This window comes from Bison bison, unplaced genomic scaffold, assembly GCF_000754665.1.
Source record: "Bison bison bison isolate TAMUID 2011002044 unplaced genomic scaffold, Bison_UMD1.0 scf7180017862274, whole genome shotgun sequence".
In the NCBI taxonomy this organism is placed as follows: domain Eukaryota; kingdom Metazoa; phylum Chordata; class Mammalia; order Artiodactyla; family Bovidae; genus Bison; species Bison bison.
In genome coordinates, this window is record NW_011492846.1 from 369873 (window position 1) to 384601 (window position 14729).

The 14729-nt window shown below is 35.0% G+C and overlaps 1 protein-coding gene across 2 annotated transcripts in view; it reads right to left on the reverse strand.

Annotated features, from left to right (window-relative positions):
• The window catches only part of MACC1 (metastasis associated in colon cancer 1), a 93449-nt gene that overhangs the window by 22829 nt on the left and 55891 nt on the right, over positions 1-14729 (reverse strand). For both annotated transcript variants that reach the window (XM_010832781.1, XM_010832782.1), the window contains 2 exons: positions 4617-4739; positions 976-3011 (listed from right to left, as the gene is read on the reverse strand). In XM_010832781.1, coding sequence (XP_010831083.1) covers positions 976-3011; positions 4617-4731 — 2151 coding nt within the window. In that variant the 5' untranslated portion in view covers positions 4732-4739. The remainder of the gene's footprint in view (positions 1-975; positions 3012-4616; positions 4740-14729) is intronic.

A 14729-nucleotide genomic window follows, 5' to 3' on the forward strand; every position in this document is an offset into this window, starting at 1 on the left:
ATATATATATATGTACATTGTTAAAAACTTTATTTCAGGGAAATATAGTGGTTTTATGTGTGGCTTTGGAACCAAAAAGATTTCAAATCCCATCTTTGATACTAACCAAATGGCAGATCTTGGGCAAGTTGCCCAACCTCCCAAGACTCTGTTTCCTCTATTTGAAGAAGGAGATACTAACTAGACTTATCCTGTATGTTGGTTAAAATGGCCAAATGAAAGAGTATGTATACAGTGCTGGGCACAGTGCCAAATATATAGAGATCCTTAGGAAAGTGGTATATATCATTATTATTATTTATACAGTCACATTTTAGCCATTTTTAGAAATATGCTCTTGATTTTTTTAATAAATTACTGAATATCCAAATACAAGGCAAAACAGTTCTTCATGTTTTTTATAGTTCTCTGCTGAGCCTTACACTGGGGTGAATGCTATGTTGAAAAAAACAGGATTCTTAGAGTACTATTAAAACATAAAGATTAAGAAGAGAATTAGCAATATCACTTTTGGATTGTGATGCACCACATACATAAGACAAATGTTAAATTGCTAAAGTTAAGGACATCGGTGATATGTCTTAAAAACACTAAAAAGTGAGTCTACAACAATGCCCAAGTTAAGTAGTTTTGTTTCAGTTTTGTCTTATTTACTTTCATGTAATTGGAACTCCTCTGATATTTTAAGAGCTATCTAAATATTTGAGAGAGAAAAAAAGGATCTCTTAATTGTTATGTTTTAGCACAAACAGAATCTTTAATCTTCCATTAAAGGATGATCCTTGGGGGCCTAGTTTCTGGGAAAATCACAATTGAATGTCAAATCTAAGAAACTAGTTATATGATCTTGTACGCAAAGCTCTGTAGTGACTTCAATTAACTTGAGAAACTACTCTCATATGTTTACTTATAAGTATTGCCAAGTTAATAAAGTTCTCTACAGTAAGTAAATTCCTGTGATCAAGCAATACTCACCACAGTAAGTTCATAAAGAAACTTCCTGGCATTTCTATCTGCATGGCAATCTTCCTTTAACTTCTTTACAACATAAGCAACTTTTTCTGATTCTTTGTCTGCTTGTAGTTGATCAAAGTCTTCTAGTGCCAGATGTGAATAGCCTAGGACATAAGCTAAAACTTTCCAGTCATACACTTTTTCTGATACCAAGGTCAAGACAACTGAGTAGATGTAAGTCAGTTTTTTAAGAGGCAGGGTAATTTGTTCAAGAAGATTCCGGGTTGTGAAGACATTATCTGACATAGACATTACTTGTTCCTTTGCAATCACCCTGATGTTTTTGCAATGTAAAAGTCCAATCTTACCTCTCAGGACTCCCACATACCATTCTTTCACTTTGGACTGTCCAATGGCTTTTACTTTACCTTCTCCAAGAAGAGCTACTGTGTCCCCTTTGAAATATTCAAGTAAGTATTCAATCTTATTTTGTCTTATCACTGTCTTCTGGGTTATTCCATAGCTGGTAAAGTTCAATTTTTTGTCTTGAAATGTAGGATATTTAACATGCACAGTTGGTAATAAGGGAGAAGAGTTGATTTCCTTCTTCTTCTGCAAATCACTTGGCAGATTTGACAGACTTTTTAGGTTCGGAGCTGGATCAGGTGAAGTTATAAAGAACTGTGTAACTGGCCTACCACTGCGAGGCTCCACCTGAACACAGAAAACAAACAAGTGCATTTCTCTGGAGTCAACTAAAGAGAAGAAAAATTGTTGATGAACTGCTTGACCTGATTGCAAGTGCTTTTGCTTAACTTCTTTCCTTTTTCTTTCTGCTTTTACTTCAAAATCAGGATCACAGGATAAGACAGATATATTTAAATCTTGTGGCTTTTCAAGTAAGAAGGAATGCTTCCCCCAGAGCTGAAACACAACTGGAGATGTGTTGGGTTTCCCACCTTTTTTAATATCAGAGATAGTAAGCTTTCCTGGCATATAACTATGTCCACAAACTGTGAAAACAGCAGTGAAACTGGGGTGGATATATTTGGGTCCATAAATTCCAACTGAAATTGTTCTGTGGATATAATCCCAAATGGTGGCAACTGGTGATTGAGTACCTTTAGTTTGTGCGGCAACCACTAGATACATCACTTGACTTAAGTCTACTAGCTTGACCTGGATGGTGTCTTTATAAATGTAGCAGTTGTTTAATGCTTTGAAAGGGCCTTCTTTATCCAGACTGTGTAAACACACTATTTCTGCCATGACTTGGCTGAAAGGATCCCTTTTCACTTCAGCCCCAATTTTCATCTCCAGCAAAATGGCTTCCATTGTGTTAAGGTTGCCTAACATGATTTCCAACAGTGGGCTTATGGTGCATGAAAGGTCATGGTTAAGCTTTTGTGGAGGATCTAGAAAAGCCCTTAGAGATACTTCTTGGAATTCTCCCACAGCTACATGGCCTTGGGGCACATGAACAGTGATATCTGATTCAGGTAATTGTACTGACCCTCCTTGGTGGTTTAATTTGCAAACTACTGTAGTCTCTGCAACTTGTGTTTGGGCCCATCCAGGACTCTGATTAATTGTACTCAAATCTAGGCAGGAACGGGCAAGGTGGCGGTGACTTAACCAAGCCATTTTATAAGCCTCTCGATCATTTCGAAGCCATTCTAAGTCTTGTTCTAAGATCTGGTCAAAGTTATGTATATTCTGATGGGCATGTGCTGTGTCATCCAAAATGTCCAAAAGTTCTGAAACACTTTTAGATCTTCCAGATTTCCTTGAGGAAGACTGCCTAAGCAACCGATGCACATCAAGTTCATCACCAGAGGAATCGAAAGAGTTTCCAGTTTCTATTTCTCTAAAAAAAAGAAGAGGATCTTCCTTCAAGATAGAAATATTATCTCTCTTCTGGTTATTTCTTAGCTGAGTTATATCATCCAAAAATGGGTTTGATGCAGACAGTTCATTCCAGAATGGATTTGTAGCACTGGAAGCATTATTGCCATGAAGTGTGAAATCCTCTGGCCAATCAAGAGGCAAACCTGGATCTGGACATTCGTGTTATTTAAACCAAAATAAAGCAAAACAAAGATGAAATGGCATTCTGAGATACAACCAAGATTAATTTTTACTATAGCTTAAAAATTGAAGAATTTTTATTTGTCTTTGATATCCAGTCTAAGTACTACAAAATCAATGTTAATTTTGGTCAAATTTTCATGTTGAGAGGAAAGAGAAATTGTTCGACCAGGTTATTTTGACTCTATGTAACATTATTTTATCTTAAGACACTATGATTTATAAACAAAAATATTTAGAAATTTCAATAATAATCATTTAACACATATTTGTGAAAATGACCCAGACTACATACATTTATGCCTTGTTTAATATGTCATTTTCATAAATGAGTACCTCTGAAAAAACAGAATAATTTAGTCTATCATCCAGATTTTTCTAAATATACAGTGGTTGGTCTCATTACATCTAGATTATTTATTTAACATTTTCTTTCCTGATAACATTCAATATGTGAAAAATATCAAATATATCTCTACACAGCTAAAATGTTAAAAAAATAAACTAAACAAGCATGGATTCCTTATAATATTTTCTGAACATTTCATATTGATAAATTTTAACAGGTTGAATTTTTTTCATGAAAAGTGAACATTTCATGAAAATAAGCACTGAAAAAAATAGACCACCATTAGATTTACTACTTGAAGGAATTCACTGAGCTTTTAAAGTTTAAAATGGCAAAGAACAGGCTTATTACCACCACAAAAGGAAAATACGCTGTTACTTTGGAAAGTGGATATTTTAAGAATCAGCAACACATTCAAATACTTATATATCAACTATAATGAATTTCTATATATCTCAAAAATACTGGAATATTTATGTTTAGAGCAAATTATATTTGATCACTTTTTCAATAAATATTGATAATGATTCTGTTCGGAGAAGGCAATGGCACCCCACTCCAGTACATTTGCCTAGAAAATCCCATGGACGGAGGAGCCTGCTAGGCTGCAGTCCATGGGGTCACTAGAGTCAGACACGACTGAGCGGCTTCGCTTTTGGACTTTGTAAAATTGTGGCTGCTTTAGAGAAAATGAAAGCTAAAATAGAAAAAATGAGTTCAAGTAAGCTTTCAGACATTTTTGTTTGTTATATATAGAACTATATATTGATTGAAATTAATTTTAAGTGTCATATATTAAAAATGTTAAGATACATTTTGAAAAACAATTGCTGCATTTCTTTTATTTTTACACTTTTCTTCAAATCCAGGACCTTCAAACTCTCTTAAAACCTACATTTCCTCTGAGAATCTATTCAATTCTTTTATACTGGATTTGTTGGCCCACTGCAACCTACAGATGTCTCTTTAACCTCAAAATTCACTGTATTTACTGCATATACTGCTCATTTAATAAAGAACTTTGTCTCCTTATAATACTTATCATTACCTGTTTTATTTTATTTTGACTATTTTATTTTTCTCATCTTTTTAATGATAGTGTATTTCAATGATAAAGTTGTGATTTTACAATTCTCTTAATTGTTTGTAACACTTTTCAGAAGTAGTCCCCCAATAATTAGTCATGATGGGTAAAAATAATTTCAATAATTATAAATTCCTGTACCTGTAATATCACAATTTCTTGAGGATTTTCGGGCTTCCATGTCAAACAGATTTCCTTCAGACATACTTCGTGAAATTCCTCCTGACCAAAAATGGGCTTTTTCACTGGTTAACATTATTCCACCTATAAAGTAAACAATATATAGGCATATATATATATTATATAATGTATGTATATTTCTTATAAGATAATATAAACAGGTTGGCATAGAAACCAGACTCAAAAAAATCCACAGATTTAAATAGAAAACTACATATAAAAATACTCTACATAGATCCTCTACTTCTGGTAGGATGCTTGACTAGATATCCTGATACAGATATTAATACTCCATTGAAAAACACTCATATCCTAGATTAATAGCAACAAACAAACCTAGAAATGCATTAGGGATACTATACTATAAAAAAAGTAATAATGAGAAACCCAAGGATAACAAAAAAATAGTAATGAAATGAAACTCCACTAAATAAGCATTTCTTGTTTGATGACTGAAAAACTAAAAAAATCATTAAACTAGATATTCTCTCCAAATCTTCCTATAAATTCAATGCAGTTCAAGAAAAATCACATATTACATACATGTTTGTAACTTAGGCTGTTTTGAAAATTATGAAGAAAAGCAAAGGACTATTCAAGACAATCCAGAAGGACATGATAGAAGTGATGTGTGATACCAGATATCATAATTTATTAGAAATAAGTGCTAAGTAAGACAATGTGGATTGGAATACAAATATACTAAAGACACACAATATCCCCAGAAGTAGTATCACCCTCAAACAAGAATGTAATATTTATATATGATAGAGATAGGCAGGCAGAGCAGTGTGGAAATAGATAATTCAATAAACAGTGATGGTACAATTGATAGTTCATGCTGAAAAAAAATTACATTGATCATATGCAAAAATTTATTCTAAGAGATTTAAAGACTGAAAAGCAAAATTTTAAAAGTAGAGTCTAAGGATTTATCTTGATGCTGTTTAGAAACAATTTTTAAGCAAAGCACAAACACAAAGCAAACCATAAAAAAAAAAAGAATGAGATATCCTATATAGCAAAGGACATTGTTCACAAAAAGTAAAAACACAAGCCAAAAACTGGGAGATGATATTTTCATTATATATGACTGAAGACGAAAAAAGGATTGGATTCCAACATATATTGAAGACTTCTACAAATCAATCAGCAAAATAAGACATTACAAAAAAAATTGAAACAATATCTGAATAAGTATTTATCACAAAAAGCATAAATAATCAATCCCTAAATATATTAAGATTGAAGGCAAGAGGAGAATGTTGTTCAGTTGCTAAGTTATGTCTGACTCTTTGCAACCCCATGGAGTTTAGCACATCTGGCTTCCTTGTCCATCACCATCTCCTGCAGCTTGCTCAAACTTATGTTCGTTGAGTCAGTGCTGCCATCCAACCATCTCATCCTCTGTCGTTTCCTTTTCTTCATGCCTTCAATCTTTTCCAGCATCAGGGTCTTTTCTAATGAGTCAGTTCTTCACATCAGGTAGCCAAAGTATTGGAGCTTCAGCTTCAGCATCAGTCCTTCCAAAGTATATTCTGAATTGATTTCCTTCAGGATTGACTGGTTTGATCTCCTTGCTGCCCAAGGGACACTCAGGAGTCTTCTCCAACACCACAGTTCAAAAGCATCAATTCTTCGGCACTCAGCTTTCTTTATGGTTCAACTCTCACATCCATACACGACTACTGGAAAAACCATAGCTTTGACTAGATGGGCCTTTGCTGGCAAAGTAATGTCTCTGCTTTTTAATATGCTGTCTAGGTTGTTCACAGCTTTTCTTCCAAGGAGCAAGTGTCTTTTATCATGGCTGCAGTTACCACCTGCAGTGATTTTGGAGCCCAATAAAATAAAGTCTGTCAGTGTTTCCATGTTTCCCATCTAATTTGCCATGAAGTGATGGGACAAGATGCCATGATCTTAGTTTATTAAATACTGAGTTTTAAGCCAGCTTTTTTACTGTCTCCTTTCACCATCATGAAGAGGCTCTTTAGTTCCTCTTCACTTTCTGACATAAGGATGGTGTCATTTGCATATATGAGGTTATTGATATTTTTCCCAACAATCTTGATTCCAGCTTGCAATTCATCCAGTCCAGCATTTTGCATGATGTACTCTGCATGTAAGTTAAATGAGCAGAGTGACAGTATACAGCCTTGACATACTTCTTTCCCATTTTGGAACCAGTCTGTTTTTTCATGTCCAGTTCTAACTGTCACTACTTTTTTATTTATTTATTTTTCATTGAAGGATAATTTCTTTATAGAATTTTGCTGTTTTCTGTGAAACCTCAACATGAATCAGCCATAGATATATATATATATCCTCTTCCTTTTGAACCTCCCTTCCATCTCCCTCCCCATCCCACCACTCTTTGTTGACACAGAGTCCCTGTTTGAGTTTCCTGAGCCATATAGCAAATTCCAGTTGGCTATCTATTTTGCATATGGTAATATAAGTTTCCAAGTTACTCTTTCCATACATCTCATCCTCTCCTCCCCACTTCCCATGTCCATAAGTCTATTCTCTATGTCTGTTTCTCCACTGTTGTCCTGTAAATAAATTCTTCAGTACCATTTTTCTAGATTCCATATATATGCGTTAGAATATGGTATTTCTCTTTTTGACTTACTTCACTCTGTATAATAGGTTCTAGGTTCATCCACCTCATTAAAACTGATTCAGATGCATTCCATTTTATGGCTGAGTAATATTCCATTGTATATATGACCACTACTTCTTTAGCCATTCATTTGTCGATGGACATCTAGGTTGCTTCCATATTCTAGCTATTGTAAATAATGCTGCAATGAACAATAGGATACATGTGTCTTTTTCAATTTTTCTTTCCTCAGGTTAAATGCCTAGGAGTGGGATTGCTGGGTCATATGCTGGTTTTATTGATAGTTTTTTAAGGAATCTCTATACCTCCATAGCGGCTGTATCAATTTACATTTCCACAAACAGTGCAAGAGTGTTCCCGTTTCTCCATACCTTCTCCTGATTTATTGTTTGTAGACTTTTTGATCATGGCCATTCTGACTGGAGAGAAGTGATATCTCACTGTAATTTTGATTTGCATTTCTCTAACAATGAGCGATGTTGAGCATCTTTTCTTTCATGTGTTTGTTAGCTATTTGGATGTCTTCTTTGGAGCAATGCCTGTTTGGGTCTTTATCCCACTTTTTGATTGGGTTGTTTGTTTTTCTGGTATGAGTTGTATGAGCTGCTTGTATATTTTAGATATTAATCCTTTGTCAGTTTTTTCATTTTCTATTATTTTCTCCCATTCTCAGGGTTGTCTTTTCTCCTTGCTTAGAGTTTATTTGCTGTCCAAAAGGTTTTAAGTTAAATCATGTCCCACTTGTTTGCTTTTGTTTTTATTTCCATTACTCTAGGAAGTGGGTCATAGAGGATCTTGCTTTGATTTATGTCATCGACTGTTCTGCCTATGTTTTCCTCTAAGAGTTTTATAGTTTTTGGTTTTACATTTAGGTCTTTAATCCATTCTGAGTTTATCTTTGTGTATGGTGTTAGGAAGTGTTCTAATTTCATTCTTTTACATGTAGCTGTTCAGTTTTCCCAGCACCATTTATTGAAGAGGCTGTCTTTGCCCCATTGTATATTCTTGCCTCCTTTGTCAAAAATAAAGTACCCATAGGTGCATGGGTTTATTTTTGGGCTTTCTATCTTGTCCATTGGTGTATATTTCTGTTTTTGGCCAGTGCCATACTGTCTTGATGACTGTAGCTTTGTACTAATAATCTGAAGTCAGGAAGGTTGATTCCTCCAGCTTTCTTTCTCAAGATTGCTTTGGCGATTCAGGGTCTTTTGTATTTCCATATGAATTGTGAAATTTTTTGTTCTAGTTCTGTGAAAAATGCCAATGGTAACTTGATAAGGATCGCATTGAATCTGTAGATTGTGTTTGGTAGTATAGTCATTTTCACAATATTGATTCTTCCTACCCAGGGACATGGAATATCTCTCCATCTGTTTATATCATCTTTGATTTCTTTCAATAGTGACTTATACTTTTCTGTGTTCAGTTCTTTTGTCTCCTTAGGTAGGTTTATTCCTAGATATTTAATTCTTTTTGTTGTAGTGGTGAATGGGATTAATTCCTTGATTTCTCTTTCTGATTATTCATTGTTAGTATACAGAATTGCAAGTGATTTCTATGTATTGATTTTGTATCCTGCAACTTTGCCAAATTCACTGATTAGCTCTAGTAATTCTCTGATACTATCTTTAGGGTTTTCTGTGTACAGTATCATGTCATTTGCAAACAGTAAGAGCTTTATTTCTTCTTTTCTGATATGGATTCCTTTTATTTATTTGTCATCACTGTTTGCTGTAGCTAGGAATTCCAGAACTATGTTGAATAATAGTGGCAAAAGTGGACACCCTTGTCTTATTCCTGATCTTAAGGGGAATGCTTTCAGTTTTCACCATTGAGAATAATATTTGCTGAAACTCCAGTACTTTGGCCACCTCATGCGAAGAGTTGACTCATTGGAAAAGACTCTGATGCTGGGAGGGATTGGGGGCAGGAGGAGAAGGGGATGACAGAGGATGAGATGGCTGGATGGCATCACCAACTCGATGGACGTGAGTCTGAGTGAACTCCGGGAGTTGGTGATGGACAGGGAGGCCTGGCGTGCTGCAATTCACAGGGTCGCAAAGAGTCGGACACGACTGAGTGACTGAACTGAACTATCATATATGATCTTTACTATGTTGAGGTAGGTTCCTTCTATGCCCAGTTTTTGAAGAGTTTTCATCATAAATGGGTGCTGAATTTTGTCAAAGACTTTTTCTGCATCTATTGAGATTATCATATGGTTTTTATCTGCCAACTTGTTAATATGGTGTATCACATTGATTGATTTGCATATATTGAAGAATCCTTGCATTCCTGGAATAAACCCAACTTGATCATGGTATACAAGCTTTTTGATGTGTTGCTGAATTCTGTTTGCTAAAATTTTGTTGAGGATTTTTGCATCTATGTTCATCAATGATATTGGCCTGTAGTTTTCTTTTTTGTGTGTTGTTTTTGTCTGGTTTTGGTATCAAGGTGATGGCTTGGAAGCGTTCCTTCCTCTGCAATTTTTTGAAAGAGTTTTAGAAGGATAGGCATTAGCTCTTCTCTAAATGTTTGGCAGAACTCTCCTGTGAAGCCATCTGATCCTGGGCTTTTGTTTTGGGGAGATTTTTTATCACAGCTTCAATTTCAGTGCTTGTAATAGGGTTGTTAATAATTTCTATTTCTTCCTGGTTCAGTCTTGGAAGATTGAACTTTTCTAAGAATCTGTCCATTTCTTACAGTTTATCTATTTTATTGCCATGTAGTTGTTCATAATGGTCTCTTATAAGCCTTTGCATTTCTGCATTATTTTTTGTAACCTCTGTTTTTTCATTTCTAATGTTGTTGATTTGATTCTTCTCTCTTTTTTTCTTGATGAGTCTGGCTAAAGTTTTGTCAATTTTGTTTATCTTCTCAAATAACCAGCTTTTAGTTTTATTAATCTTTACTTTTGTTTCTTTCATTTCTTTTTCATCTATTTCTCCTTGGATCTTTATGATTTCTTTCCTTCTATTAATTTTTTTTCTTTCTGTTCTTCTTTTCTAATTGTTTCAGGTTTAAAGTTAGGTTATCTATTTGATGTTTTTCTTTATCCTTGAGGAAGTATTGTATTGTTATAAACTTCCCTCTTTAGCTGTGCTTTTGCTACATCCCATAGGTTTTGAGTTGTTGTTTTTTCATTGTCATTTGTTTCTAGAAATTTTTTGATTTCTCTTTTGATTTCTTCAGTAACCTGTTGGATTATTTAGAAATGTGTTGTTTAATCTCCATGTGTTTGTGTTTCTTACAGTTTTTTTTCTTGTAATTGATATCTAGTCCCATAGCATTATGGTCTGAGAAGATGCTTGATACGATTTCAATTTTCTTAAATTTCCTGGGGTTTGATTTGTGACCCAAGAAGTGGTCTATCCTGGAGAATGTTCCAGGTGCACTTGAAAAGAAGGTGTATTCTTCTGTACTTGGATAGAATGTCCTGAAGATATCAATGAGATTCACCTCATCCAATGTATCATGTAAGACTTCCGTTTCCTTATTAATTTTCTGTTTTGATGATCCGTCCATTGGTGTGAGTGGGGTGTTAAGGTCTCCTACTATTATTGTGTTACTGTCAATTTCTCCTTTTATGTCTGTTAGTGCTTTTCTTATGTATTGAGGTGCTCCTATGTTGGGTGCATAGTTATTTACAATTGTTATGTCTTCCTCTTGGGTTGATCCCTTGATCATTATACAGTGTCCTTCCTTTTCTCTTGTAATCTTCTTCAAGGTCTATTTTGTCTGCTATGAAGATTGCTACTCCAGCTTTCTTTTGCTTCCTATTTGCATGGAATGTATTTTTCCATCCTCTCACTTTCAGTCTATATGTGTCTTGAGGTCTGAAGTGGGTTTCTTGCAGATGGCATATATATGGGTCTTCTTTTTGTATCCATTCAGCCAACCTGTGTCTTTTGGCTGGAACATTTAATCCATTTACATTTAAAGTAATTATTGAGAGATATATATGTATATATATATTCCTATTGCCATTTTCTTACTTGTTCAGGGTTGATTCTGTAAATCTTTTTTCTTTTCTTGTATTTCTTGACTATATAAGTCCCTTTAACATTTGCTGTAAAGTTGGTTTGGTGGTACTGAATTCTCTTAACTTTTGCTTGCCTGAAAAACTTTTTATTTCTCCATCAAATTTGAATTAGATTCTTGCCAAGTACATTTTTCCTTGCCAGGTAGATTTTTCCCTTTCAATACTTTAAATATATCCTGCCATTTCCTTCCAGCCTGCAGAGTTTCTGCTGAAAGATCAGCTGTTAAGCATATGGGGTTTCCCTTATGTGTTACTTGTTGCTTTTCCCTTGCTGCTTTTCATATTCTTTCTTTGTGTTTAGTCTTTGTTAGTTTGATTAGTATGTGTCTTGGCACATTTCTCCTTGGGTTTATCCTGTATGGAACTCTTTGTGCCTCTTGGACTTGATGGACTATTTTCTTTTCCATGTTGTGGACATTTTAACTATAATCTCTTAAAAATTTTCTCATACCCTTTTTCTCTTCTTCTTCTTGGACACCTATAATTTGAATGTTGGTGTGTTTGATATTGTCCCAGAGGTCTCTGAGATGGTCCTCAGTTCTTTTCATTCTTTTTACTTTATTTAGTTCTTCAGAAGTTATTTCCACCATTTTATCTTCCACCTCACTGATTCGTTCTTCTGCTTCAGACAGTCTGTTATTGATTCCTGCTAGAGTATTTTTCATTTCAGTAATTGTGCTGTTTGTCTCTGTGTGTTTATTCTTTAATTCTTCTAATTCTTTGTTAATTGATTCTTGCATTTTCTCCATTTTGTTTTCAAGGTGTTTGATCATCTTTACTATCATTATTCTGAATTGTTTTTCAGATAGTTTCCCTATTTCCTCTTCATTTATTTAGATGTCTGTGTTTCTAGTTTGTTCCTTCATTTGTGCAGTATTTGTCTGCCTTTTCTTTTTTTTAATTTAATTTTATTTTTTAACCTTCATTATTTATTTTTTTAAGTTATTGTGTTTGAGGTCTCCTTTTCCTAGGCTTCAAAGAAAATTGAATTATTTCCTTGAAGAAGGTTGAATTCTTTCTTCCTTTTGGTTTCTGCCCTCCTATGGTTGCTCCAGTGGTTTGTGTAAGCTTTGTAAAGGATGAGATTTGTGCTGAGATTTTGTTTGTTTGTTTGTTTTTCCTCTAATGGGCAAGGCTGAGCAAGGTGGTACTCCTGTCTGTTGATGATTGGGTTTGTATTTTTGTTTTGTGTGTTATTCAGATGAAGTGTCATACACAGGCTGCTACTGGTGGTTGGGTGATGCCAGGTCTTGTATTCAAGTGATTTCCTTTGTGTGAGTTCTCACTATTTGATACTCCCCAGGGTTAGTTCTCTAGCAGTCTAGGGTCTTGGAGTCAGTGCTCCCACTCCAAAGGCTCAGGGCTTGATATCTGCTCAGGAACAAACATTCCACAAGTGGTTTGTTATGGCATTAAGTGAGATTAAAACAAATATCCAAAAACAAGAAACCAATGATGAACTCCAGATAAATGGCAGTTACAAAATCAGGCAAATAATAATTAAAATAATGGGATATACATATACACCCATGAGCAAAGTCAAAAGAGACCAACAAAAATAAAGTACAGTAGATTGATGCAGAGAACAAAGGAAAGAAAAAATTATATTTACCAGTTAAGAACAAAACTAACTAAAGCACAGATTGGAAAATAAAACTAAAGCAAAGTGCTTAGTGGGAAATAAAGAAATGAAAACAAAGCTAAAAAATATGTTGAGAGAAAAGGAAAGAAAGAAAAGAAAGAATAGATATGCAAAATTAAATAGAGGTAGATTTGTATACATTATAGATTAACTGCAAGGGGAAAAGAACAGTAGAAAAGGAAAATAAAGGAATACATCTAGAAAAATATAATAGGTTTAAAAAATTAAAAATTAAAAGTATAAAAAAGAGGAAAAAAATGAGAAGAAAAAGAATAAAGAAAAAAAAAAAAAAGTAAAACTCCACAGAACTGCAAAAACCCAACAAAGAGGCAGAGGTTTATAACAACAATAAAAAGTGTAACTGAATATACACATATAAATATACACCCATAAGCAAAATCAAAACAGTCCAACAAAAATAAAGTACAAATAGATTGACCCAGTGAACAAAGGAAATCAAAAATTATATCTACCAGAACAAAACTAAAGCACAAACTGGAAGACAAAACTAAAGCAAAGTGCCAATTGGGGAATAAAGCAATCAAAATAAAACTAACAAATCTGTTGAGAGGAAAGGAGAGAAGGAAAGGCAAGAGTAGATATGCAAAGTTAAATAGAGGTAGATAAAGAAGATTTATATATGTTAAAGATTAACTGCAAGAGGAAAAGAACAGTAGGAAAAGCAAACAAAGGAATAAATGCAGAAAATAATAATAGGTTTAAAAATTAAAATTTAAAAAAGAGAAAATAAAAAAGGAAACCTCCACAGCTGCAAAAGCCCAACGTACAGGCAGAGGTTTATAACAATAAAAATGTGACTTAAAAAAAAAAAGCTCAAAAGCTTAATTGGATTTCTTAGTACCAATAAAATCGACAACTACAACAGAGAGGGGGGAAAAAGGAAAGAAAGAACAGAAAAGAAAAAAATATCGAGAAGAATCTACAGAACAACTCAAAAAATAAGAATAGTAAATGTTTTTCTTGAGTCTCTGCTGTCAGAGTCCTTTCCCTCGCTGGGAGTCACAGTCCACCTCACCTCCCTAGGATGCCCTCCAACACTGTGCTGATCTCTGGACCTGCTGTGGGGGCAGCTCAGATTTTAATCTGGTCCTACTCCTGTCTGTCTTGCCTTCAAGGTCCACAGCTATCAGAGCTATTGCATTTTCTTTTGTGGGAGCTCTCAATGGCCTTTTATATATTGCATAGACACAAAGTCTGCCTAGTTGATCATGTGGATTTAATCTGCAGCTTGAACAGCTGTTTTGAAGGTTTTGGGTATTCTTCCTTAGCCACACTGCCCCTGAGTTTCAATTGTGGTTTTATTTCTACCTCTGCATGTGGGTTGTCCATTGGTGTTTAGCTCCTGAGGCTTCCCTGAAGGACCTGGGTTTGCCTCTGTGAGGGCCAGGTGCGGAGGTGGTGCAGCTGTTTGGTTCCCAGGGGTTCTGTCAGCACCAGGTACTCAAAGGGGCTGACAGCAAGGGCAGCAGGAAAAATAATGCTCTAGAAGAGTATGGCAACCAGTATTGGCCAATACCCTTTAGTATTCTTGCTTGGAGAACCCCCTCTCTGAAACAGAAGCCTGGCAGGCCACAATCCACAGGTTCGCAAAGAGTCGGACACAACCGAAGCGACCCTGAGTGCATAGACTCAAGAATTTTTTTGCCTGTGGCAGCTCTGCCCCAGTGAGAGTTGAGTGTGAAGGTGGAACAGCTGCTTGGCTTGCAGGGACCCTGGTGGAGCCAAGTGTGCAGGGACATGAAC